Below are 27806 nucleotides of genomic sequence, written 5' to 3' on the forward strand. Positions count from 1 at the left end.
CAACACGACTTTACGAAAACTTTGCAGAATTACTGTAATCCACTTGGTCTACTTGGTGTCCAACAGGGCAGTCTCAGCCCACCGTTTTCGTTCTGCCTTTCATGCAGTTGCCAGCACGAACTTTTTATTAACTTTTTTTGTTGGAATAACGGTTGGCTGGTAAATTTCGTGTTGCCGTTTCTAGTTCCCTAATGAAGTAGACATGCGAAAATTATGCTCACTTTGGATATAGTAACCCTCCGTTGCTAAAACTAGCAGTGCGTTTTAGTTCCAATTCTCAACACCTCTCTCATAGCATTACGGAAAATTCCACAAATTATCCCAGAAAAGTACAGATTCTTGTGTCACGCAGGTGCCTTCTCTTCTCGCTGACGTGCTGAAGGACCCCCTTGAAACCACTGCACGCAATTAACGCCAAGGCGGGTGCACGGCAACGGTGCCTTTGTGTGCCGACTGCGGGTCGAGATCGGGGCCAGCTCGCTTGCCAAGAACAGGCCGGCCGACCCCGAGGGTGCGAATGCGCCTGTGTATTTATACAAGCGCTCCCCGCCGGGCGACGCCTTTTGTGCGCTGCGGGCAGGTTCCAGCCCGCTGACCGCCCTTCTTCTCTTCCGGACCCTCGCGCGGGCAGTGTGTCGCACCTGAGTTTGACGACCAAACAGCTGCCCCCGTCGTTGGGCAATCCGAGATCACGTCGACGAGGCCGCCTCGACGAGAAACTTTCTCTTCCGGCCGATACATGTCGTAACCTGTTGCCGTGGCTCAGAGCGTCGGAAGCTTTAGAGCTTCGCACCTTTGATGCTGTGGCCGTTCGTGTAGTACGAATGTTTAAATACCATGGTATTTCCGACTCATGGATTCCATCTTCAGGGCAGAACGTCGGATGCGGTTTTAAATGTATAGGGTATTTTCAAATCTATCAGATGCACAAATGCCACTTTTGTCAGCCCTTTGATTTCTTGGATTTGTTTTTGTTGTTGTTGTTGTTTTGAAAAGTGAATTATTTCTAAACCTGACCCCCGCGAGTGCCTGCTTCAGTGGTGTCATGCACTGCATAGGTCAGTTGCCCTCTTACTCTTCTCTTTCTCTTCATTTTTTTTTTGTAAATTGAACCTTTTACACAGATGTCTGAGTGCACAGGTGTCTGACTGCCGTTGTAGTTTGTCTTCATATGTGTCGAGTAACCTTGTTTTATTTGCATCCTCCCCCGCCTATGTAATGCCCTTCCGGGCCATTAGGGCATTCAAAATAAATAAATATCTAAACATAATGCTGCGAAGCCGACAAAAAACGCTTGTAATCATTACCGTCATTGTTGGTTTGAACTGCGCGCGCACCATATAAGGACTCAAGTTAAACAAAAGTCGGGCTATTTGAAGCGCAAGAAAAACTGCTGTACACTGCCTGAGCAGCGCTCAGAACCAAATGCTCCCATTTCAGGAACGAATGTGTCGCTTCCTTTTGGGTCTGCTGGAAAGCCGTAGTCGGAAATTCTTGTCCGAAGCGGTAGACGGTGGTGAAAGGCATCTTACTGGCCTTCATCACGCTTCACTGGTGATTCTCCATGTGATCGTGCGACAATTGTGGCATAAATAGGCTCAACAGCACAAAATTTTCATTTTTATTTGTCGTTGTCCACGCCGGCTTTCACAGCCGATTTACTGCCTCACAAACCCGCCATGGTGTGTTTATCCAACAGGAATGCGCAGCGGACTGCAAAGACTGTCCGCGTCGACACAGTCTCGTAGATCTTTCCCCTTGACTGTCGAAGCAATTCATGGCTTCCACGCTTGAAGCTCCACAGCCGCAATATCGAAGACACTTGAAACTTGCCCGCTCTGCCCTTGTGTCATTCGCGCAACGACCTATATCATTGACACGCCTGCAGACGCCGTTCAACCACGAGCATTCATTTCTCACCATGCCACCAGTGGACAACGATTTATGTTCGTGATCCCACCCTGGCCCTTAGACTATCACTGTTGCTCTCCTTGTGCCCACTGCGCGAGTTAAGCCTCAGTACACGTGCAAGCAAGCAGGCCCCCAAGCGTCAGTGACAGTGCCGACTTGCATGAACATTGTCCCATATTTTTATCTATAGAGAGTTAGACAAACTATTACGAATATTTGGAATTACAAAAAAAAGCCTGAAACATCCCATTGATTGGCTATTACAACATCAGTGGTCGCGTATATATGTTGTCGAGCATTGCATTGTTAAAATTCTTTACATTGCAGTCTTCATAGGTATCATCCGCAACAACAGCTACTTATAACTGTTCTCCAGGTTTGACTCGAGAAGATGGAGACGAAACACAAAAGTTTCCCTACATCTACGAAGAGTGTCGTCGACATTTCTATGGACTCAGCAGTTGGTACTGCAGTGCATCGTAGGCTTTAGACAGGTGTTTTTCGCTAATGCTGTGGCCTGAAAACGTGCTAGAATCATTTTTTCAGCTAGAAGACGAAGCTCCCGCGCCATGTAGCGGTAGAAAAGATCACGTGTGATAATTTTTGTCGCCGCATTAAACCATCACTGATTGGTGTTGCAGGTTGCCTGCGCCACCAGTCACTCCCCACTCGGTTGCTTCGCGAAAGCGTTGTAATCTCAGTTGGTACCATGAAGTTTTATGCACTTTGCCAGTGCGCGTCGTGTGCTCACGTAAACAATTAGATAACTTGGGTGCATTCATAAGGCCTATCACCTTGACTTCTTATATCAGTTGCTAAGGTGTTCTGCTGCTGAGCCCAAGGGCACAGGTTAGATTCCCGGCCGCTGCGGCCGCGTTATGATGGAGGGGAAAAAAAGGCGCCCGTTTGTTGAGGTTTCGGCGCACGTTAAACAACCCCAGGTAGTCAAAAGTAATCCAGAGCCCGTCACTACTCCTACGCCTCATAACGTATGTGTAGCTTCAACGCGTTAAGCACCCAAAAACTTCAATTTGAATTCGAAGTTTTTTTACCTCGTTTACCGAAGCTTTGTAAGCAGTCTTGCAACAGAGCGCCGTCTCGTGTACTCGTATGCGTCTATGAAATTTTTCGTGCTGTACCCAATGATGAATTACCAACTCGTCCTAGCTTATACCCCAGTACCTTGCCCGCAACTCGGGATTATCAGCGAAAAGTAAACTAAATGTGCAAGCATTATTTACTCAGTGATGGATTATCGGTAAAGTGCGCTTCGATTCAGGTTGAAACTCACAACACATTTTTTATATATAAGATGCAGAAAGTGTGCTTGTTTTTATTTGAACATGTTTCTTCTTTCTACGGTGCTCAACTTGGAAGGCATAAAGTTGCGCTAATGAATGAAATATTTCGCTTATGAGCTCGACGCGCAAACAGGGCTAGCAACGACTAGCGGACGTTCAAACGTCTGCGACGGCGTGAGCACCAAGAAGATTCAACAAAACGTTCTCTGGACAACAAGCAAAGTGCGCGAAATCTGAGCATTTTCGTGCCTAATTAGCCTCGACAGCTCGACATTTTCGGGAGCGCGCGCAACATGTTGCAGCGATACTGACGGGTTTGCGAAGCGGGTTTTTGTTCCTTTTCTTTTTTTCGCGGCGTTCACAGAGTTTTCAGAGTGAAATAAGGATTTTTTAATTCATTTGAAGTGAAAAAAAATTAAATTTTATCCACGACTTTTGTCTTTCACACATACGCGGCACTCCTGCCCGCACGCGGGCATGAGATCACTGAGCAGACAAATGCAGGAAGCACGGGGAAACTTTTCAAAGTGCTACGAGTTGTGCCGCGCCTCCGCCAGATGGTGCCACGGGTCCCGCGACCGAGAGAAGACGCAGTGAAACATCCCCCTCGCGAGGGGCACGATCAAATGCAGAGCATTTCCTGGGGCGCACGACGTTAAGTAGTTTGCGTTACGTTAATGTTGTTGCACTTGTGGCAACTGCTGACGAGAGAGAGCGCTCGTCAGCAGTAATTTGAATAAGTCAACGATATAAGGCGCGTTCGTAGCGTGCTATTCTGTGTCGGCTTTGTGGCGCAGTGGGTAGAGCACCATGTACATTGCGTTCCGCCCGCAGGGTCGAGGGATCGAAACCGGGCACCGGATAGTATTTTTTTTTTATATAGTAGGGAGGGGTGCGCACTACGGACGTCAACGCCGGTGACATCGTGAGTTACTGAAATGCTCTGCATTTAAAAGACCTTCGAGACTATTCTCTGCTTAGAGCCATTAATATAGCGGGAGAACATGATGACCCGCCCGCGATTGGTGCGTTCATACGCTCGCAAGCACTCACTCCTACCCCTCCCACATCGGCCCCTCCTCCCAGCGGAAGGAACGGACGACGTATATTGTTCCTCCCGATGAGACAGAGCGTGAACGCGACCCACGGTCCGCTGGGTGCCAAGTCACCGACGCCCAGGATGGCAAGGATCCCGACGCCAGTCCTGGACGGCGCGTCAATGTCGCCGTTATTGATCTGCCACCCAGCGCCGATGACTTGAGGCGCCGGAGGTAGCACACGCCGCTGTCACTTCTGCTCGGCGGGTCGTGACGACGACGGGGATGACGTGGCGCATACGTACGAGCGCACGCATTCCGAAGGCATCTGACGAAGAGTTCACTCTGGGCACCTTCTAAGCGTCACTTCAAGCGGACAGAAAGCTGAACGTAAACTTAGTGCCGTATTCTACATTTATGACTAGTGCACAGAACAGTGATCGATTGTACGAACCCCGTGCCTCGACTGAAAAGAGGCACTGAATTGGAGAACCTGCTACGGCTGCAGCAGATGGTTTCCAATATACAGAGTTCCTCCTGGTAGGGCCGGCGTGTCAAACATTGACATGTGATCAGCCAGGTATAGGTGACGGTTATGCTTTTACGTACTGGCTTACAACATTGACAGTGTAACAGGCTGACTTTTGTTACTTGCTTTTTATTGAATTATGATTCTGTGAACAGTTGCATTTTGATGTTAGTTGCGTCTTGTTTGAAAATGTTGCTGTGCCTTATTGATGTGTTTTTGCATCTTGTACACTGTTCGTCAGTGCCCGCTCCCCTCTGCAGTGCTGTAAAGCCCTGACGGTACAATAAATGAATGAATGAACGAACCTGCCGACGAAAAGTTCAACATTCCAGCGATGGAGCGTGATAACCAACTCCTGAGATGTCAATAAACGCCGAAATTACCCAGGTTATTATGGTAAACTGTGGTTTATAACGTTTGAGAAAGTCAAAGAAAGTCAACAGGACTATCAGTCGTTTGGTGCGCGTCTACATTTTTTGCCCACCGACAAACGTTCCAACAAGTGGAGGGAAGGCCGCGAGCAGACGTCCCAGCCCTTAACAGACAGAGATTCGCAACTGGCACTGGAGAACCTCCTTTTACTTCGGCTCGCGATTTGTAATGGTCCACCGGAGCATTAGCGAGATTTATTGATTGATTGATTATGAGGTTTAACCCACCGGCGCTACACAGGCAATTAGGCGCGCTGTAGTGGAGAGCTCCGGATTAATTTTGACCACCTGGGGATCCTGAACGTGCGCCGAAATCTCGAACACACGGGCTTTTATGCTTTTAGCCTCCATCGGAAAGGCGGCCGTCTCGGCGGGGAATAAAACGGGCGTCCTTGAGCTGAGCAATTAGAGAGATTTAGCATTGCGGCTAGCATACACTATGCCGGGACCCGAATAAGTATGTTCTGATACCCGCCGCGGTGGCCCAGTGGCTAAGGCGTTGCGCTGCTGAGCACGAGGTCGCGGGTTCGATTCCCGGCCGCGGTGGCCGCTTTTCTGATGGAGGCGAAAAGCAAAAACGCCCGTGTGTACGAGATTTCGGCGCACGTTAAAGATCCCCAGGTGGTTAAAATTTATACGGAGCCCTCCACTATGGCGCGCCTCATCGCCTGCGTTGCGTTGGCGCGTTAAAACCCTACAATCAATCATCAATCAATGTTCTGATTCATTCCAGGGACGGGAAGCCCGCTTCACTGTCCCGACGCGCGAATGCGCAGTCAAGTCCCGGTATCTGGTATCTGCCGCCGCTGTTGTAGCGTACGCTAGCCGCAATGCTAAAACTATAAACTCGATCCCATTACGCGGTTCTACTATAAGAGCAGACCTAGCAGGTTCCGAATAGGATGCTATGTCGCCGGATATCAAAGAGGCCCTTTCTTTTTGTCGCTTCACCCGTGCGCCCTGCTGTTCAGCGCTCTTTGTTCTGCTTTTAAAGGCACCCTGAAACACTTTCTTCACCTGTTTTTTGAAATCTTAAATGCTTGCAGAACCCAACACACCCAGTACTTAGATTAGAGGGTTGCAAACTACCTCAGCCAAACATTACTGCTCTATCTACGCCCATCAGATAACTTGTAAGCTCGATCAAAAAATGTTTCTGTCTTTTCCGGTCTTGACGTTCTTCAGCGGCTCAAATCACGTCACTAAGCCCGTGTAGTGGCTGTTGGCCGGTTTTCCTTCAGTTGCAGCAACGAACGCTTTCTGATAGCAACTAAAAACAAAGAGCCACAAAAACAAAGCAGGAATTGAAGCTTATCTAGTGTGAGGAGCTAGTCACGCAGTACCGCTACCTGCTGGCGATAACTACAGCTTTCGCAGTGGTTCCACACGCCAAGGAAAGACTGAAAGCACTATTCGAAAGTGTTGCAGGGTCCCTTAAAGCGGCCATGAAGTAAGAATGCAGGCTTGGTTCATTTAATAGCCTTCTTTGTCTCGATAGCAACTATAGCAATTTTATGGCGAACTTGAAAATATACCGCAGATGTTAACCAAAACATACGAAGCAGGCGCGACTCTCAAGCAACTTTTCAGTGATTTCTGTATAACCTTACGGAAACGTAATTGCAGGATTGCGGGCCACCAACCTCGGCAGCCATCAATGAACTTCCCACGGCGATTGCAGTGGGGCTTCATTTGGATGTATCACTTGAATGCTAACGAAGTGTTAACACACTGGTAACTGCGTTTCCAGGGCTAGCACATATTGCGCCACTGCAGCCTGAAATTTGAAAGTTTTCTCATGTTTATTGCCTTTTTGGGCCGAACAAATGCCTTTCCTGGCTGAAATAGAGCTGGATGAGTAACGAAAGACTCGTCCTTTCAAATTGAACAACGCTGCATTTTGTCTTGATGGCCCTTCTGAGGTTAAGACGCGCTCTCCGAGGGAAACGCGCGACGGGACCCACCCACACGGCGCAATCTCGTCGTTTCCCGCTGCGCGTGCGAGCATGCGAGAACGGATTGCTCAATCTCCCCTGCTGTCACAGGGAAAACGAAAACAAATGCTCGCCCTTCTCTTCCTTCATTCGGGGCTGTTGTTTTGGTATGCGGCATGTACTAAAGCAAACAAACTCGCGGAAGTTTGTCTTTAAAGCTTTTCCAATGCGTGTAAGATATTCGAATGAAAACAAAAGCCCTGCCACCAATGCTTTCGTCCTGCATGTGGTCTGCCATGTTAAGGTTGTATTCTGGTGTCATATTATTTTCATTCCTGGTTATGCCGCCAACTAAGCAGTATTTTAAAGCAAAGCTTTTTACCTCTACCCCCCAAGGGTTCTTTCGCGACCGTTGGTGTCACCAGAAAACTCCCGCAAAGAAATAAAAGAATTTACTGCCACTGCCGCGAATCGAACCTGGAACTAATAGCCTAACGAAGCGTGAGCCCGATGTCTTGCCGATTAAGCTACGAGCCCACGCGAAGACTGTGAAGACAGGTGGTGTACTCACCAAGCACATCTACGGGTTTACCCCCTGCGTTCTCGCTGAATGCCACGTGAAAGCGTCACGCGACCAGTCACGCCCGTCTAGCGGCCCTGTGCGCACCTTTTGTAACTGTGAGCTAACAGTTACAAAAATTAAAGGAAGCTCACACCATTGCATAGCATCTCACTTTTTGTACGCCAGTGTGCTAAAGCCTGTGGCCTTCAATGTTCACGTAAACAATCACAGCTCCTTGTCGTCCGCCCTCACGCCAAACCAAGGAATACATTGAAATACTCCTTGATAGCCAGGCCATCACTCCAAGCCCCAGCATCAAGATCCTGGGCCTACATCTCGAGGCTAACACCAAGAGTGACGACTCCTTGCAGCGCCTCAAAAACAGCATTATTCAAACCATACACATGATCAGGCGAGTTGCCACCAAGAGGCGAGGCCTAAATGAATCCGGTACCTTTGGATTAATTCAAAGGTACCGGATGAAGCTTTCGTCTTCTCGAGAGTTACTTACGTCAACTCCCTGTCTTCTTCTCGACAAGGAAGACATAGAGATGCTTTATATAATAATTAGAAAGGCGGTCGAGCAGGCCACTGGTCAGCTCATGAGTGCGTCCCCACAGAGGCTGCTAGCACGGGGCTCCACAACATGGTGGAAGAGCTGATAGAAGGCCATCCTTCTAACCCGAAGGTCCGACTCAGAACTGCGATCGGTAACCGCATGATTCACCAGATTGGCTGGGCAGCCCAGAATGTCACTCCGCTTGACGCACTCCCAGACTCTTTGCGACTAAAACTAAAGATGCTCCCTTTGCTTAGAAATATGAACCTCTCATATGACGAGGGTCACCGAAAAGTACGGGCTCAAGCGCTAAACACCAACCTCGGTGTGGATCATGCAGTTATCTACACAGACGCCTCCAAAACTCGAGAGCAGCAATACGCCATCATCGTGGCTACCTCCAGAACCAACCTCCTTGCGTGTACCTCGCTTAGGAACCACGAAATGACGGCAGCAGAAGAGGCACCCATCACCTTGACTTCCGCTCAACCAGGGGTTCGGAGGGTAGTCATCGATTCCCAGCAAGCCTACTGGAATTACCAGTAGGGTTGGGTGTCCTGACCTGCACTGCGCGTGCTAAAAACCCACTCCCCAAACGGTTCTATTCAGGTCATCTGGACACTCCCTCGCGCTTCAATGGAGGCCAACAAATACGCCCACCCAACAGGCTTGCGCTTTTACCTCCCGTGCTATGGAGCTGCACGAGGACAGTCACCCGCTTGTCACGTTCAGGGAGATAACCCAGCATTATCGCCTTCTGAGACAGACCGTACCTTCGCCTTACCCTGACCTTTCCAGAGAACAACAAACTACCCTACGGCTCATACAATCCGGGCTCCTTCCCACAGCCTACGCGTCTTCACTTAATGTATCCGAATCGCTACGACGCTGAATGTAAATTTTGCTCCGAAGTACGAACACTCCACCCTGTAATCGGGGTGTGCGACTTAAGCCCTGAGCACCCTCCACTCTTTCCGTCAACTACCCAACAAGAGCAATGGGAGATGCTGCTCTCCAGACCCTCTCTACCTACCCAGCTTCAGCGGGTGGACAGAACACGGGCCGCGCGGTCTTCATATCGGCCCCACAGAAGAAGGAATCACTCCCTAAGGCTCCACTCTGGGCCATTCAGAAATCAGAACAGAAGTATTTCTTCCTCCTCCATCTTCTCTGCCGCAAATCTCGTCGCCTCCGTCCGTGGCGCAGAGACGGAGAAGACAGATCGTCTGACACCGGGTTGGAAGTTACTTTAATTTTATAAAAAATGTTTGCACTCTTGTGCTACACCAATACAACTCAACCAAACACCGTTCATGCTTCATGCATTCATTTACACTTAACAAGAATATCTCTTTGAAGTAATAAATGGTGTGGTTAAGTGCATTTAACTTCTCTCTGGTTTTGCTATTTGTAGAGCTATGTGAGTGAATTTAATTAAAGTCGCATGGGTAATCATTATGGGAGCCGTTGACAGCTTTGCTTTCCAACCACATTCACGGGGTGGATTGGCGCGATTTTTTTGTCTTGGCTTTAAGCGCGCAGAACACCGATAAGCATAACCAAGTTTGCCTGTTCACTCTTTAAACAATCGCAATCTTATTCACAGCTTGACTTGCTCGCGTGAATGATACCTAGAGCGAAACGGGTTTTGTTGCAATGGAACAAAAAACGCATCATACTCCTATGCACCGCTACGTCGTCTGTACATATATAGAAAACGAAAAGAAGCACGAGCATGAACCTTCTGCCGACGTTGCGACTGTTTGTCTTAAGCAGAGAAGCAAACGCGTGCACGAAACTGAGGCCGCTACTAATTTTAATTTTTAAAAGCGGATTCCCATGCGGTCACTATCGTCGCAATTTCTTCCGCCTGTGTCGTGTGCAGAAATACGTCGCAAACGAAAATGTCAAAACACCTTTATTTTTTTTCTTTCCTTTCATTCTGGTCACGCATATGTTAGAACATTTTAAAGTTATCTATAGTTTTAAATATTTATTAGTTGATGCGCGAGGCACGTTGATTTAGACAAAATCTCTCACCTGCGCTTTTCACATAAGCAGTCGTTGCACATGGTCTACATAGCAAAAGGATAACAATGCGAGGGATGTGTACATTACTTAGGCATTTCTATCTTGCTCGTTGCGAGCAAACATTGTGTGTGTTGCGAAACGGAGTGTCGGAAATGCGTGGGCGTTTGCGATTCCTATAGAGATCATGGCGCGTTTCGACACCGAAAAGAAAAGATCCTGTATTCACCTTTCCGCGACAAATAGCACCACAAACTCGGCAGGTAAGTGCCCGACTGTGATGTGCAAACAAAGAGTTAAGCGATTTTGCTCGTGTATACTTAATACTCTTGCAAAAGCGCATTTTTTTAGGAGAACGCGCGAGATCTGGAGGGAGCGTCCAAGGTTCCAGGAATAAACGACGCTAGAAATGTGGCACTCAGCGCTAGCAGGCGGTTTCAGTACAAGCGACTCGTGCATTGAACTATAGTTTATGCGCGCTGAAGAATGGCTGTAAAGTAGCAAGGGGACGGATTGAATTTTATGCCACCCAGCGAGCATTGCAGAAGTGTGATATCGCGCAGAAAACCCGCCCGCCTCGCTGTGATCTCGATGCGTAGAGATTCTATTACTGCAGCCTAGAAGCAAAATATCTGAACGGGTTGCTTGAGAAATCCTTCAAGCGGGGACCTAAGGACCCCTGCACCTGTTTTTCAGTGCGTTTGTCTCTTTCGAAGCCGCTCGGCAGCAGAGTGACCGTAGGGGAAGAGACTAAGAAAAACGATGCGTAGAGGTTCACAAAAGTAGGTGCGCCAGCCCGAACGGCTCCAACCAACAAACAGCTTTTTACAAAGCGAAGCTTTCTATGCCATTCTGCTGCCGTTATTTGTTACTCCATAAACAACTGCAGGAAAGCCAACTTACACAAAGAACGCCTCAAGAAAACAACCGTTCCTGTGGTGGGAATCGAAGCTGGGTCCATGGCGTTATGAAGCCGACATCTATCCGACTGCGCCCTTCCGACGCGGTGGAAGGAACTTGAATTTCGTACTTCGACTCACGCTAGATGGGAGAAAACTTTGTGTTTCGACGATGTGTCTCTTAAGAAAGGGGCTTTGGTTTGTTCAGCAAGGGAACGTATATTAAAAAATAGCATTATATGCATGTGCGAAAAATTGACGGTAAAAGATGAAGTAAAAATGTAATGCCATACCAGGAACAAGACGTGCAGCCGTTTTTATCCATAAAGAAAACGAAACAAAAGCCAGCGCAATCAAAGGTGACTAAATATCACACCCAAGAGTCTTGTCTAGAATTGCTATCTCAAGGTTCACTAGGGCCTCAGAAGTGGAGCTGACACAGGCTTCGCCCTTCGTGAGGATCAAGTATACGCCTCAAAAATTTCTTTCGTGCGTGCATCCTTGCAACGCCCGGCCAATTAACACAGCAGGCCGTGGCGTACATTTGCAGGTATTGCAGTGGATGGCCGATCGAGTTCCTGCCGCTAAAACTGCGCATGCCCCGCAGGCGTGTACCGTCAGTCTATCATCGATGCATCCGCCCGGTTGGCCAACGTGAGATCGCCCGCAACCCAGAGGGGTTTATCAACCGCACAAGCGCTGTCCTAATGCACACATTAGCCCAAGGTTTTGGAGGAAAAGGTTTTGGACAACGCAGGTTGAACGCGCTTGTACACCAAATGAGACAGGACGAGTTCACAGATTCCTAGCGTTAAAACGCTTTACGGTATAGCGAGCACTGACGGAATGGATGTTCAGTTCCAAGAATAGTTGAACAGGGAGAATACGGAGAAACTGGAAAGATATAACCACGGCGAATGATTCGATTTTATTAGTGATGCTGTCAGAACAAACATTGGGGATCAAAAATTCCAGAAGCCCTAAAACATCGGTCAGTATTCTCCTTGACACTTGTTTTAAACTCAGATGGTGTTGTTTTGCAAAAGTTTGAAGAAGCGTGGTAAGGTGCACACCAACTGTTTCCGCCTGTTCGTCGGTTAAAATCATCAGAAAAACAATGCGGTGCTCGTGTCTTAGTCCCACCGTCGTTGAGGCTGTGCTTGTTTCTTTCTGCAGATAGCCTGTGGATATGCTTCACCCCAACGCAGCTCAATGACCGACCAATGCGATAAAAAACACAAATCGAAGCGATGACAACGACATTAGATTATTATTGGGCTCCAAAATTGTGGTCTGGGTAGTGGTGTTCAGCTATGCAGTCACGACTCTTGGCAATTGCGTGTTGTCTAAATGTAACTTTACCACGCAGGTGGCACTTTTTATCCTAATTGTATGTCAAGCCACGTTATTCGTCCAGTTCGCTCGCCTTGACGCAGCGATGGTCATTTCGGTGCGTTGCGGCAAAGTATAACCGCGAAAGTGGATAGAGTGAGGACAGTTGAATCAAATACTGTTCAGCCTGCGTGCACCGCGCTGCATTTACGATTGCGATTATGGCTGACCATAGCTAATGCTCTACCCCACGATTCTTGGTTGAGAAAATCTCGCGACAAACGACCTTTCATTTTTTGCTTGCTCCGGGAAAATGACCGTCGCCGTCAGTGCCCAGCTTTCTGCCCCGGCAAGTGACGTCAGGATGCTGATGTCCTTGGTCCCCTTCCACAGACGCCACCTCGTGCTTCGCAGCAAATGTATATATATATATATATATATATATATATATATATATATATATATATATATATATATATATATATATATATATATTTTTTTCTCCACTTTCTTATTTTCTAAATTCTGTATCTTGAGCCACTACATCCTCCCCTTTGCTTTCCGAGGTCTTCTTGACTGCCAATTCTTATTTCTGTCTTATTTTCAACGAGCCCCTCATTTCCTATTCTGATTCGCTACATGCATAGCGAGGGCCACTGTTCTGGCAGTCTTGGTGCCATAGGTAGCTTAAGAGGGTTCAACGCTGGTCGACCACTCTCGACATGTCGTAGACGCTCGAGTTACGGCCCGGGGGTTAAAAAGAAGGTCTCCTTCACCCCGAGTAGTCCGAGTGGCGCTGGCTACCACCTCCAAGCGCAGGAAACGAAAACACCTAAATAAAAATACCCCAGAAAGTGGAGGCTAAAGTAGCCCCGCCGGTAGCGTAGTGGTTATCGCACCAGACCGGTATTCTGAAGGTCGTGGGTTCGGATCCCACCTGGCGGGCATTTTCTCCACTTTCTTATTTTCCAAATTCTGTATCTTAAGCTACTACATCCTCTCCTTTGCTTTCCGAGGTCTTCTTGACTGCCAATTCTTATTTCTGTCTTATTTTCAGCGAGCCCCTCATTTCCTATTCTGATTCGCTATATATATATATTGTCACGTGCCAGTCTGTGGGATGAGAGCATTATTAAGTAGGACAGACATGCTAATCCCCCGCGTGGGTACGTGCCGTGTGATGGGCACAGCAGAGGACGACGAAGGAGCGCGTTAGCTAGCGGCTCGTGTGCTCGGTTCGTGGTCGCCATATTGCTAGCCACCAACCGGTGCTCTGTGTGTTTCCTCTGGCAAGTTAGGCACCTCGCCTAATAAATACTTTGCCCCTGCGTCTTCGCCAAGACAACTTCTCTGCGCCCCTGTTTGACAGGACGCAACACTGGTGGAGGGTGCTTCCGATGCCCCGTACGCCCCCGGACGTTAGCCCCGAGAGACATTCGCCCGTCCACACTCCGGTTCATCGGTGTAGCCGCCGGAAACTCGGCCTTCCTCCAGAACAGGGCCCTCTCTTGGAGTCTACATCAAGAAGGCACGCTTCTCAGCCAGAGGTAATGGCGCAGGCAATGCCTACTACGGTGACTTTTCAGCAGCCGCGCGAACCCGCCCACTTCCAAGGAGAGGATTACGAAGACGTTGAGGACTGGCTTGAACAGTTCGAGCGTGTGGCTGCATTCAACCAGTGGAGTGCCACCCAAAAGCTTCAGCAAGCATATTTTGCTCTTGAGGACGGTGCACGAACGTGGTTCGAGAATTGGGAAGCAAGCCTGCGCACTTGGGAGGACTTTCGTCGACGTCGGGCGTCCGCCAAACCCAGTTGGTCAAACACCGAATAATTACTGCCGCAAATGAAAGACCGGTTCGGCAGAACCCCTACCGAGTGTCCGCGAAAGAACGCGATGCGATAAGGCAGCAGGTGGACCAGATGCTAGACGACGACGTCATTCAGCCATCGACAAGCCCCTGGGCGTCACCCGTCGTCATGGTCAAAAAGAAGGATGGCAGCTTGAGATTCTGCGTCGATTATCGCAAACTGAACCAAGTCACCAAAAAAGACGTATATCCTCTGCCGAGAATAGACGACTCACTCGATCGATTACGACATGCCCGCTACTATATATATATATATATATATATATATATATATATATATATATATATATATATATATATATATATATATACACAAAAATGGTTTCGACCACGGTAAAAAAAGAGAACAGATTTAATAACGTTTCGGCCGAGGGACCGGCCTTCGTCAGATCTATATATATATATATATATATATATAGGCCCTGAGGAAAGCAAGTTCTCTGTGCTGAAACGTAGGCCACAATCGTGCTTTTACCTTGTCCGAAGTTTTTCTTCTCTTATATATATATATATATATATATATATATATATATATATATATATATATATATATATATATATATAGGTAACGACACGACTACTGGACTAATATTCACTCTCATGTCGTTTGAGGTAAGCGGCTATTTCACGTATCCCGCAATAACGTGGTCTGGACTGGCGCACATGCGCAAGAACATCGCAAGATGCGCAAGAATCTCCTGCCACACAGAAGAGGCAGGAGATTCATGACAAAGTTGCGGTAGCAGACCAAGTCAAATACAGAATTGTTTTTAAGTTTCGGGTTCCGTACTGGATCCTTGCTCACAATGAACAAACATCCTGTATGGGTCCCGTATGAAAATAGATGCCGCATTAGTCCCGAAACGCCACAAATTCTGCATTTGATTAGGTCAGTGACCGAAACTTTGCTATAAACTCCCAACCTGACCAGACGGACTTCGGTCGAACCGTTGACTAAGAGGAAGTCCAGAGAGCCCGCCGTCCTCACCTGGTCTCCGTGGAGTCCGGCGTGGCCCTGGACAGCGGCCTGGAGCGGGAGGCCGAGGAGTCGTAGCTGTCCTCGCCCTCGCCGGGCGCCAATGGCGAGCCCCCGGGCCGCTCATCCTCTTCGCTCAGGCCGTTCTCCAGGATGAGCGGGAACACGGAGGCCCTGCTGCTAGGCTTCGTCGCCGGCTCCATGAGCAGCAGCGAGCGGCGCGACGACGGCGCCGACGAGGGCAGCGCGGGGCAGAGCACGGCGCCGCCCGCACCGCCGCCGCCGTTGATGGTGGCCCCGCTGGCCGTGCGCAGCAGCATGCACTTCTCGGACGCCCGGCGCGGCAGGGAACGCCGGGTCACCAGAACCGAGGAGGCGCCCAGGCCGTCGGGCGCGGAGAAACGACGGATCAGCTTGGGCCGACTGGGAGTGCCGTTGGCCGTGGACACGCGCCGGCAGACCTCGCGCCGGACCTGCAGTGGCGGGAGTGGGCACCAGCTTTGCAACGGTCGCTTCGTGACAGTCTGGTCATGCATGACCGCTACTAAATATAAGTATTTGGGAGAAATTTTATTGAATAGTCTAAGCTGAAATTCGCACGTTAATTCAATTCAATTCAATTCTTTAGTTTCCCAGAGGTTCCTGAGAAGCTTCCTGGGCTAAAAGCTGTTTCACACCGCTTGACGGTGCCCGAAGCCATTACAAGACAGCAACGGCGGAGCAGCACGTACAGAAAAAAAAAAAAAATACGAGCGATATAAGAATGAAGACCAGAGAGAAAATACAGGGTGTACAACTTCATAACTAACGGAATTAACTTCGATACTGGAATAAATACACACCTATTGTACGAGAAACACAGTTAACCACATAGTTAATTAAATAAACACTCTTCAAACTGCTACTAAAAAAATCTAAATGACACGAAATATATCATAACATTAAACATATCAAACAAGCTATACACGCGAGCCGAGCAACATCAATTTACATGCTTACAAAACATTGTCGCATATCTTAGAATGTTAAGAAAGTGTAACTGTTTAATGTAAACGGCAGATTATGATGGAGCATCTGAAATTTGTAATTGGTTCGAAACCGGGCTACAAACCACTCATCTGTGCTTCGTGTAGCAACACATTTGATATTGGGCGTCAAAGAGGCAGTTTCTGCCAGAAAACATTTGTGCGTACTGGATGAAAAACAAAACATGCGCAGTATTCGGAAGTTCTACATGTTTTCAAATATAACAATATTATACAAGGGAAACAAGGTACGCGTTGAGGTCAGATAACCAACGTCAGCAACGTTGCGAATGATTTTCTTTTGCAAGTTTATAACTTTTTCGATGTTTTCCTTCGTAGTAGTCAACCATACCAAACTGCAATAATTAAGATGCGAAGCAAATAAAGCATGATAAATGCTGAGTTTTGCGTACAGTGGAATTAAAGATCGGCAGCGCGACAGAGCACCAGCGGCTGCGGATACTAATGTTCCTCCCTCTGGCTTTCGTAAATTATGTCTATTTCGGCATAAGCTTTGAGACGCGCCAACTAATGTAAAATTACTTGCATATACAACGAAACTTAGGCATAAACTGGAATATGCTTGCGCTGTTTGGGACCCTCACACAACAAAGAATATTGACTTAGAAAAAACTCAAAGAAGAGCTACTCGGTTTGTTTATTATAAATTTCGTCGCGCTGATTCTGTTCCCAAGGTGATGAGCAACAACGGAATTCAATAGCTAGAAACCAGAAGACCGTTTCTCTACCTTAATTTGTTCTATTTAGTTTATCCCCGCAAACATGCTTTACACTGGAGTACCATCTTGAAACCCCTTCTAGTCTCCGTACTCGTCAATCCCATTCTCTCACATTAGCCCCAATGTTCGCTTTTACCTATCAGTTTATATTTTCCTTTTCCCTCCGCAAAGTTATAAATTTGAACACAACACCGGAACATTTTCTTACCTTTCTCGGTTTAATTCAAGCAAACGTTTAGTTGTACCTGGCGACCTCTGTTTTGTACTGCCTCTTGTTGTTTCTGCTTTTGCTGTTTGTATTATTGCCTCATTAATATTGTAACCACCTTATGCCCCTCCTGCTTGGGCCTCCATGGCCTGCAGTGGGGTCTAAATTAATAAATAAAGGAGTAAAAAAATCAGAGCCACTTCGCCCCGGGAAGAGGTCAGTCAGGCGAAGTGAGCTCTCTGGTAGGATTTGCTGTGTTGGGGTTTATGGATATTGTAGATTTGCCTTCCCGAACTGCAAGGACGTCACAGACTGAGGACACTAATGATTTGTGGGCACAGAAAATGACTAAGGACATCCTTAGTAGGGCTAAGAAAGGACACAAAAGTAGTAGGGCGCGAACTTACACTGTTTATTAGCAAAAACTAGCGTCGTACATTTAAAGTAACATTAGTAGTCTTTGCCAATAAACACAGTTAAGTGTAGCGCCTCTTTCTTGTGAGCCGTTTTTAGCGGTACTAGTCATGTTCTTAGACCGCAACCAACAGGCCCAGCACCAAGTTCTCCAGAGACATTGCTGTCTAGTGCGTGGCAAAGTTTTCCGCCCAAGAGCGCGAGGCATAGCAGAATGAATGTCAGGGAGAGAGAGACGCCGCGCGTGACCGTGGCTATACGCGACTCCGGAAAGGGACATCTACGGTGGAGAGTGGTATAAAATGGGGCTATAACTATGCTCGCCACGTAGATGACCATGCTGCGCAGTGTGGGAAATACAGCTTACAAAGCGCGAGCGTAAACAGATACCCTTGAGGTACGCGTAACCTTTTAGCATACATGCAATACTGGATGCACTCCAAGCCGTCATATATAAACATATGGAGGCCCTAAGAATTATTTATTTTTATAATTTTTTCCTTACGCTCAAGCGTTTTGTACGCGTGGTCTGAAGCCCGAAATGATATGCTGGATCCAAGCCATGGAGAACTTCGTTCTAAAAGCGTTGTAGAGATTTCCTTCGAAGAGCTTTTTAAGCCTGTGCATCGCGGTAAGTTTGTGCGTGGTCCCGTTTAATGTGGAGGAGTAGCGCAACTCATACTTCACATGTAAATTTTGCGTAGCCGATCGAGCAACACAATCAATATATTGCCCGCGTTCTGCGTCGTCCCTTGATTCTTGCCTAGTGCCTAATTTTCGGCTGACTTTCTGACGCACGCACTCACCTATGGCACTCTCCTGCCCGCCACCAGTTCACGCTTCTCATTCCTTTAATTGTGAAGCAACAATTACTCGCTGGCTGCAACGAACTTGTAGATCGTAAAATACGCGCTCACTACGCTGTTAGGTTGCTGGCGCTTCCCACAGTTTTCTGAGGTTTGGTTGAACTGAGAAGCGGCTTTCGCTCCACGTTTCCCGACTGTGGAGATATGAGCAATTCACCAGCGCGCGTGTTTACTGTGGCTGCAGGAACGTGGTAACAGAAGTGTCTTGCCCGTATTAAAAAAAACCCGCTTACCCAGGTAAGCGAAGCGGTTTCTCAGTGACCTCACGGCTGCTGGCGAGCCAGTTTTAAACAACTTTTCTTTGTCATCTCGCATTTGAGTAGCCATCTAGTGTGGCTAATTAACGGCCGCTGAACAGAACACCGGCGCCATCGCAAATGCCCCGTGAGTTCGCGTGTCCGCGGAGCGCGCGTGTATCTGTGCGAGGTAATGGCGGCGGGTGTCGACAAATGGCGGCGAGTTTTCTGGGGAAGCTAGGGTAATATTAGCAACGAAAAGTTGCAATTACCTCACGCAGCCTTTCCCGCAAAGGATTTGAAGTACATCAGCTGCTTGCCGCAAATCACGGATGGAGCCTGGCTGCGTGCTTGTCTCATGGCCCTTTACGAATGGCAACTAAAAGTGGAGTGCACGGCTCACTTTAGGTCACTTCATTTAAAGAAGAGGAAAAAAAAATCTTTTAAGTAGCAACACGAGGTTTAAATTAAAATCTAGTGAGGCCGTGTCGGAAATTTTCCGAAGTACGCAAACATCCGTCAGCAGGAAGCAAGTTATGAAACAGCGACAAACCGAACAATTGTTTGGACGCCTTGTTGAAGATGGTGGTCCGCAGGTCAAGACGAGAATAGGGCACGTACCTTCCACTATTTCTGGTTGATCTTTGCTCAGGCCAGCATTTTTTTACATATCCATTTTTTTTTTGCGTTTGCGACACAAGATCATCATTAAGAATTTGTAGTGGCTTGCGTACGAACAAGCCGAACTGACGTAATTCTTTCTGTTCTTTGTGGTCACTTGTTTAATTCATTTTGGGGGGGATCCTGCTGCAACTTCTGTCGCGATTTATCAGCAACACCCCATGCAGTGCTTGCTCCAAAGCAGACCTTCTGTACGGCAGAGGGATTCCAAAGAAATTTCCGGTAGGGGAACTCGGGTTTAGTTGCTGTGGTTTCTCCCTCACGAGGTTCGAAAGGACGTAACCTTTGTCAAACAAGGATTCGTACCTATCCACGAAGCAAAATCTCCTAAGCAAACTTTTACTACATCAATAATACGAACTCGCTAGAAACAATCTCTCGACAAGCAAAATATTCTACTGCGTGCGGATGCAGTTGCAAAGACCGATCGCGGCGACGAGCCGGTTATTTCAGCCCTGCTTCTGTGCAGCATGGCGGGTGGGAAGATGTCGTGTGCAGTTTCTGTTGTTGTTGCTACTGCTGTTGTTGTCGTCGCTGTTGATGTTGTTTGGTCACTGAATGCACACCTTCTACGAAGCCCCATTTCGCCGCCACTATTCACCTGCGCGCGCACGCACGAGACACCGAGTTCGGAGCGGGCGAGAAAGTTGCCGGCACGCGTGAGCCCTGCCCTTAATGCCTCCCACGGCGACGTAGTCGGCGGAGAACCGACAGCAGATGACCCAGCGTCCGCCGCTTCCCCGAGCGCTGGATGCTGCAGCAGCGCGCTTCCCCGAGGCACGTAATTCCACCGTCGCAGCGAACGTGGTTCTCCGCAATGACCAAGGAGCGCGTCTACCCTCGGCGCCAGCCGCGCTTCCCATGGTACCACGTTCGTACAGGACACGATCTTCGCAAAATTGAGCCCACGAGAGCTTATCGACGTTAAAGGAAACCGCCTGGCTACATCTATTCTGAGATTCCGGGACCGCTGCCCACCGCCATCCCAGAGCGTTGGATTTCCGTGCGGAACCATTCCCTGCAGATTTGACAACTCCCGCATGGTAGACAAAGCTCTCAAAAGCTCACGGGCCGCTTCCCATCGGCTAGTTAAATTCGAACACCTACGGTAACGTGCTCACCTGCATGTGCACCAAAGACTAAGTGCTACTGAGGAAGCGCATGTCTTATATGATCGCCATTTTTGAAATCACATTGAGAAGCCCCCAAATGTCAACTGAAATAGGCGCCAATGCTCACTTTGAACGGCAGGAAACAAAAAGCGTTTCTTGGGCTTGTTAATATAGAGAATCTTAATAGGATCGGAGTGCACTGACAACAAGTTTAAACATGCTTCGTACGGCAGGAAGGAAGGTGGTATAGTAGAAAAGGAAGAATTATGTCCACGCTAAAGACGTTACCTTCACGAGTGTCTCTCTCTTTTTCTCTCCATCTGTTTCTTTCTCTCTCTCTCTCCCTCTCTCTCTCTCTCACACAAACGCCACTTTCAATAATGGTCGCCCACACGTGGTTGATGTTTGAGAAGGTGCAGGGTGCAAACATGTGCACACACAGTACAGAATGGTTCCCGCTTTATCAAGACGGCAACCAACACAGACATTTCTGGGGTCAAATCTACCTCGTTTCAATAACCAGCTTTCCTATAAAATAGCATACCATTTCCATGCCGGAAGAAACTTGAACCATGACAACAGCTTTAATAGTTGCAAATGGTTTTGCATTATAAACAGCATTTTCAAGCATTCGTTCAATGGTATTTACTCTCAGGAACTTCTTCAACGTACTTTTTTTGTGTTCAGCCAAACGCAAAAAAGCATCAAAATAAAGCCAATCAATGGGACTCAAGAGAACTCCGAATGCGACCGAGCTTACGCATGTATAGCGTATTTGAAACAGATGCGCTATGCTGGACTCCGTTTGCGCTGGAAACACGTGGAATTCGCTTATTATTATTAATTTAGGGACGAAGCACCTTAGAAACTCTGGCTGTCGGCGTCTCTTGTCCCATGTAGTTACGATACTGAAACACCGGGACGCTGGCTTTCCAACGCCTCGCGCTAGAACGTAACGCGTACCAAAAGAACTTACCGATAGCAATCAATCAACGAATTAATACGAAGCATGGCGTGGCGGGCCTGCTGATTCCATGCTAATTACTAACAAAGCAAATTACTGAATCGTTGTATATAGGGTATGAATATTGTTTTAGCTTTCCTGTCTATTCCGACATCTAGAATCTCTGTTTAGTATGTGATGACGTGCATTGAATTGTCAATTTAAGGGTGGTTGTATGGCCGTTATATCTGATAGATGGCAGCACTAAAAGTAGGCCTGAATACTTCAAGAAATATTTTGTATTACAGTGTTTTTTATGTACTGTGTTTTTTTTTTTGCCGAACGAGATTGTCTTTGAACAGCAAAGAAAGGGCCACGCATTTAGAGGTTAAGACGCCATCACGAAACCAGAAATTTCAATGCAGTAACCGTAATACTGGCTATTCTGCCATTATTTCGTGATAGATTCAAAACCTGTAAAAAAAGAAATGCGTCATTCACAAATTTTCTGCATGGCCTCCGATGTCGTAGAACGCTAGTACTTTGTGAAGGGAGGGTTATGGCGTACATGCCCTGCACCGCGGTGAGCCAGTCACGTTGTTTAATGCTAAATATTGCGCTAAATGGACAAACACAGGAAGGAAGACAGACAATGCTCAACTTACAGCTGTGAGTTTTGCATTGTCTGTCTTCCTTCCTCTGTTTGTCCATTTAACGCAATTTTCCTAATTCATAATGCACCAACTAGCCCAACAGCACATTTGATTGTCTAATGCTGTTCGAGGTTGGCATGAGTCAATTACCGTGCCTCTTAAACGAAGCTATAAGAACAAAATACAAGTTTATTTCATTAAAAAGATTATGTTGTCCCGATAACACTGATACCCACTGCATCGAAAACTTCAAACAAAGCAGATATTGAAGGAGCGATGCCTGTCCAGCCAGTGTCCGGCGACTTTCCTGTGACGTCACGGAATCTTGTTTGTGTGATTGGCGGACGCCACCCTGAGCAACCGCGAACAAATATGGCTGGGAAATTGTAAAGGGGCCTCCAGTTCTGTTTGATCGCACCACTTTTGATACCAACGTGCAGTTAACAGTCCGGTAACTGTGTTACGTGCTGGCTCGTATTACGTCTCTCCTGCCGGCATTACGTCACATTGGCACAACGTTTTAAAGTTTTTCCATACCTCTTTTGTATTTTAGCTTAAAAAACATTCAACGCAGAAATTTGGGCTAGTTGGTGGGACGACTTCGAAATGGTAAAAAGCGCACTAGACGGGGACAGAAAAAGAGACAGTTACACGAGACGAGTGGTAGACATCAACTGGGGCTTTATTGACAAGAAAGGGAAAATACACACAAATGAGGAAAACGCTAAAAAGATACTTAAGGCACAGCCTTCACAGAAAATGGGATTGAAGCTGTAGATAGGCTTTTTATTTTGTGTACAAAGCCACAGACGGAGTGCTCACGCACTCGTCATTTTCCTTGATAATACATGTTTCATGGTCCGAATGGCGAGCATGGCTAGCCCTTTTAAATCTAATACTTGTGCACACAGTCGTTTCAATTGCCTTCCGAAGGTTTTCGGACCAGTTGTCTATCGAGTGCCCCATTGCAAACACGTAACGTGCTCTTCCGAGTGAGTGTTCAACTGCCAGCTGAAAGTTGTCTATCAAAGGCGTTATTTCTTCATGGCCCATTCGAGGTCTGCTTGGGTGAAGACATGTAAGCTGTATAAAACACACACGTGTTGAACATCGCTACTTTTCTTCGATCTCGTGAACGGTGTGCACCTCTTTATAGCGAGGTACCTTCTGCTCCGGCTCATTCAGTGACAATGGCGTAGTCCGAGCATCCCGCAACATTTCATACGGCCAGTTTACACAATGCGCTCATACGGTCCCCCGAGATGACGAATTGGAAAATAGTCTTACAGAGCTGGCGACGTGCACCGAACGCGTGATTTTTAAGGACGAGAATTATTCTTGAACCACCCAAGCAAAAATTTGCCGTCTGTCCATCTGGCATTCAATTCAACTACCGGGCTACAAAACAATTGAACGAATACTTGAACATTCACTTTAGGTGCGCAAAACCATTTGAAACTATTAAAGGTTTTGGCATGGGTTATACCTGTCCACATTATAGCTTGCAATAAAAATATCTAACAACACCGCCAATACCTGCGTTATTTTATTTAAGAATGGTGGTTTATGGTGGATAATGAACAACAAAAAACGACGCGTTAAAAATGGCGTTGAATGAAGACTTGATGAAAGCATGGCCCAAACAAAAAATGTCGGCTTGAGCTTCCCCAAAAAGAACACAAACAACACGTCCGAACAGATGAGGCACGGGATGCATAAGCGCGGGAAAATTGAATTGAATCGAGCAAACATGCATTGCATTCATCATGGGAGGAGAGAGGGACATAGAGATAGAGTAATGGAAGGGTGTGAGGGAAGAGAAGAGGCAAGAGGAGAGGGAGTTCTTGGTAAGTGCGGCACAATAGTACTTTGATTTGACGACATTGCAGTGACGCAGGCAGAAACTCGGCAAACTTTTTTTTATTCTTTTGTTCTCTGCTGTTTGCCTTTCTCAGTAGGCGGGAATTATTAGTTTCTTCACCAGTGGAGCAATAAAATTTACCCTTGTACACTGAGCGCTAAATGCGGGTTTCTTATAAACCCTGTCAATCTACTTGTTAAGTACTGGAAACTGGAAGCAGGAAAATTGATACAAAGCTTCTCCTCTACTGTAGGTTACTTTGCTTCGAGCCCGGGAATTTATCTTATGTGGAGCCAGAGGAAGTGAAAACCCGCTTTATCTGTTTTTTGGGTTGGATGAAGTCGGGATCCCCAAAACAGGTGATGCAACAAAATTGTTTTGCGTCGAAGCATATAAATCGAAACATATATAACTTGCAAATGTAGATTATAAGATATTTATGAAAGTTGTGGCAAAACGTTTACAATGTGTTATTCAGTCTCTTGTTGGCCAACACCAAACCTGCGGCATAGAAGGTCGCTCAATAACGACAAACCTCCACGTGTTTCGGAGCCTTTTAGAAACCGTTGATTCATTGAGAGGACGAGTTGCCATCTTGCCGTTAGATCTGGCTAAGGCCTTTGATCGTGTAACACACGATGCCCTGTTCGCAGTACTCAAACAGGCGAGTGGCGGCTCGGTTATTTTAGAGGGGGTTTAGATGAGTTATACAAACATTTTCACAAGCCTGATAGTAAATACAAATGTTTTCGAGAGCTTTGAGCTTTTGTCGGGCGTGAAGCAAATATGTCCTTTAGGCGCCCTGCTGTTTGCTATTTACTTGGAACCATTTTGTCTGAAATTGTTAAATAGTAACCAGATAAGAGGTTTTACGTTGCACGAGAGTGAGGTAAAGATTCTTTGCTATGCTAATTATGTCGGTCGTGTACTGTGACAAAAAAAGCGTCAGTAGAGCGGTTCGAGTAGCGGCAGAATTTTGTGAGCAGACAGGAAGCGCTATCCATTGGAGCAAGTGCATAGGCACTTGGCATGGAGACTGGGGAGGCACGCCAGAGGAATTTGCAAACGTCAACTGGAACACCTCCCCCACTAGATACCTTGGTGTGCCATTACAATGGCACCAGAAATGCACGGAGTTGTCGTCTAAGGAAACTCAAAGAGTACGGAGTGAAACGGTAAAATGTGGGGGTCATGATATGTCAATATTTTCGCGCGCTTCTGTCTGTAATGTATTTTTGGTTGCTAAAATACGGTATGTGCTTCAGGTGTTGTGTATGTCAAGGGTCAACGTGCGAAAATTCACATGGTTTTTGCGGTGTATATTTGACGCTCAGGATGGGAGCGCATGAGCCGTACGAATCTCTTCATTTCCGTTAAAAAAGGAGGTCTCGGACTGGCGCACCTATTTCTTAGGCAGGTTGTCTTTAGGTCTATTTTCCTGAGAGACCAGACAGACTCTTTTCTACGAACAGTTGTGCAGACGAGGTTGGTGAAATATTTACCAGGTTTTGTTGTGTCTTCCAGTGCACTAAAACCAAGAGCCCCACGAGGCTACTTGAAAGAGGTCGTTATGGCCTTTAAGTTCCTGAAGGCCAGGTGTTGCTACGAATACCATGCTCTGGTACCTATAAAGAAACTGTACAAAGATGTGATCTATGTGGCATTACTGGTACCTGTTTATCGCTCTTTATACCGTGCAGGGACGGGGAAAGACGTGTTAAGGAGAGTTAAACAAATGCCTGTGAAGTCAACAGTCAAACGTTCCTTCTTTAAATTACATACAGGAACGCTACCTGTCAGTGCTTGGCTGTGGGAGAAAGGAGTATTTGTAGCGGGGTCAGGGAATTGTCGACATTGTCGAAAACTGGGCACCATAGAGCACATTTTCTTGGACTGTTCTGACGCAGTGTTCCACTGGGACATTCTCCAGCGGACACTAAAGAAAGAACTGCCGGTATCTCCGTACGGAATACGTTTTCTTCCATCGCGTAATGATGCAGGCATGCCACTTGACATGTTTATGGCCTTGAGCCTGCAGTCTCTGGAAACGTCGTATGGCCTTGCGTCATGCAGACCCGGATGCACGACCGGCAAGGTAATACTTTATTGAAAGCAGTGCTTATATCAGAGATGTAATGAAAATGCAAGACGAGCAACCTGACTGGGCTAAGATATTGGATGAACTAGTTAACCTGAAACGCTTCTAACAAGCGCCACCCGTAGCAGCGGGAGGAGTGTTATCATTATGTTGGGTGTTGGCATGTGTCCTTGTTCGAAGGGCATTTTTTACCATTATGTTGTGTGGAGGCGTCTGCAATTGTTTTGTTTTTTGTTCACTGTGCCAAGTCGGTAATAAAGAAAAAAAAGGGGGGGAAGCATTTGGGAGCGGCTGAGGCCTCCGCAGCCCCGCCTGAGCTGTACGGGAGCGTGAAGTTGGCCGCGGTATGCCGTTATGGGGGCCTCGGAGTGTAATCGCGCAGTGAGGCAAAGATGGCGTGAAATAGCTTCCTCGTGTCGCAGCCGAGCAAAGAGTGTTGAACACACTTGGAGCGTAGACGGGATTTTATATTGATTTCCTTGTCTTATGTTTTATTTGCCGCAAGTTTAAGAGCAGTATGCTGCAAGTGTAAGAGCAATAAGAGCAACACCGGCCGCGTCTGTTCCGATACTTATAACAAAACAATGTGCTGCTTTTTTTCGCTTTCTTGCTCGTGCATTGTACTTTATTTTATTTTATTGTATTTTATTTTTATTACTTTTTTCTCTATATATTTCAGTGCACTGGATTCTACGGCATGTATACCGCATTGTTGCTGGCTTCCGTTTCGCTACAACCTGCCATGAGCTCATGTGTTACGGCTGGCATTCGCACGTAGCTTGGTGTAAATTGTAACCATCTTAGTGCGGTTCTTTTGTAGGAGATAAGGGCCCGCTGCGTGGATACGGTAACAAATCTCACCACAAAATCCTTACGTTTTGCAGCGTCGTGGTTTTGTGGCGCATTCTAAAATCTCTGAAAAGCAGCTAAGCCGCTCTTACGTCCTCGATTGGTCGCAGTAGCGACCACCAGAGATTAATGATAGGCTAATGGGATTAATGATAGGCTTTTAGGCTTCGTTATCTTACTGGGAATGCTCTGCGCACGGATTCCCAGTTGTATGCGCATGACCTGCATGTTACTGATAACAGTGACTTCTGCGTTATATTTAAGTAGGCGAGAACGCTTTTGAACGCCTCTGTTTGCCCTAAAGTCCCTCCCGTATACACTGTCGTTTTCACTAGCGGTCCTCCCGGTCGATAGGGTTTGTCCTCTGTGCTCTTCTGGTTTTTTGCCTCAATTGTTGCGCTTGTAACCATGCCAAAGCTTAACCCCCGGCTGCAAATGGATGTATTATGCATCCATCGAAAAGATCCGGAGCCGGAAGGCATCATATTTCTCCTCGCCATGCATATCAGAGCTTATGGAAGAGCTTTAACTAGCTGTGGTCAATGAATTGTTAAAGGAGTAGTGACACAAATTTTCAAAGCTTACATAACTATGTAAAATGCTTCCTTTATATAAGGAGATATTTCCTTGCAAGGTTCAACAGTAGCCGTTGTATTACATATTTTAAATTCAGTTTAATCTCTGCCCGCAACAGAAAGCCCAGAGTGGGCCAGCATGACATCACCTGCTACTTGCCCCAAACCGCCGGCGTC

The 27806-nt window shown here is 47.1% G+C and overlaps 2 protein-coding genes across 2 annotated transcripts in view; one reads left to right on the forward strand and one right to left on the reverse strand.

The window, feature by feature from the left end:
• LOC144165323 (uncharacterized) overlaps nucleotides 1-645 on the forward strand; it is a 45226-nt gene extending 44581 nt beyond the window's left edge. Inside the window, exon 2 of the mRNA XM_077695438.1 lies at nucleotides 420-645. Coding sequence (XP_077551564.1) covers nucleotides 420-645 — 226 coding nt within the window. The remainder of the gene's footprint in view (nucleotides 1-419) is intronic.
• LOC144165217 (uncharacterized) overlaps nucleotides 1-27806 on the reverse strand; it is a 270867-nt gene that overhangs the window by 133924 nt on the left and 109137 nt on the right. Inside the window, exon 3 of the mRNA XM_077695333.1 lies at nucleotides 15381-15841. Within this exon, the coding sequence (XP_077551459.1) occupies nucleotides 15381-15841 (461 nt within the window). The remainder of the gene's footprint in view (nucleotides 1-15380; nucleotides 15842-27806) is intronic.

This window comes from Haemaphysalis longicornis, unplaced genomic scaffold (assembly GCF_048455015.1).
Source record: "Haemaphysalis longicornis isolate Haplotype H1 unplaced genomic scaffold, Haemaphysalis longicornis Haplotype H1 scaffold_14, whole genome shotgun sequence".
Classification (NCBI taxonomy): domain Eukaryota; kingdom Metazoa; phylum Arthropoda; class Arachnida; order Ixodida; family Ixodidae; genus Haemaphysalis; species Haemaphysalis longicornis.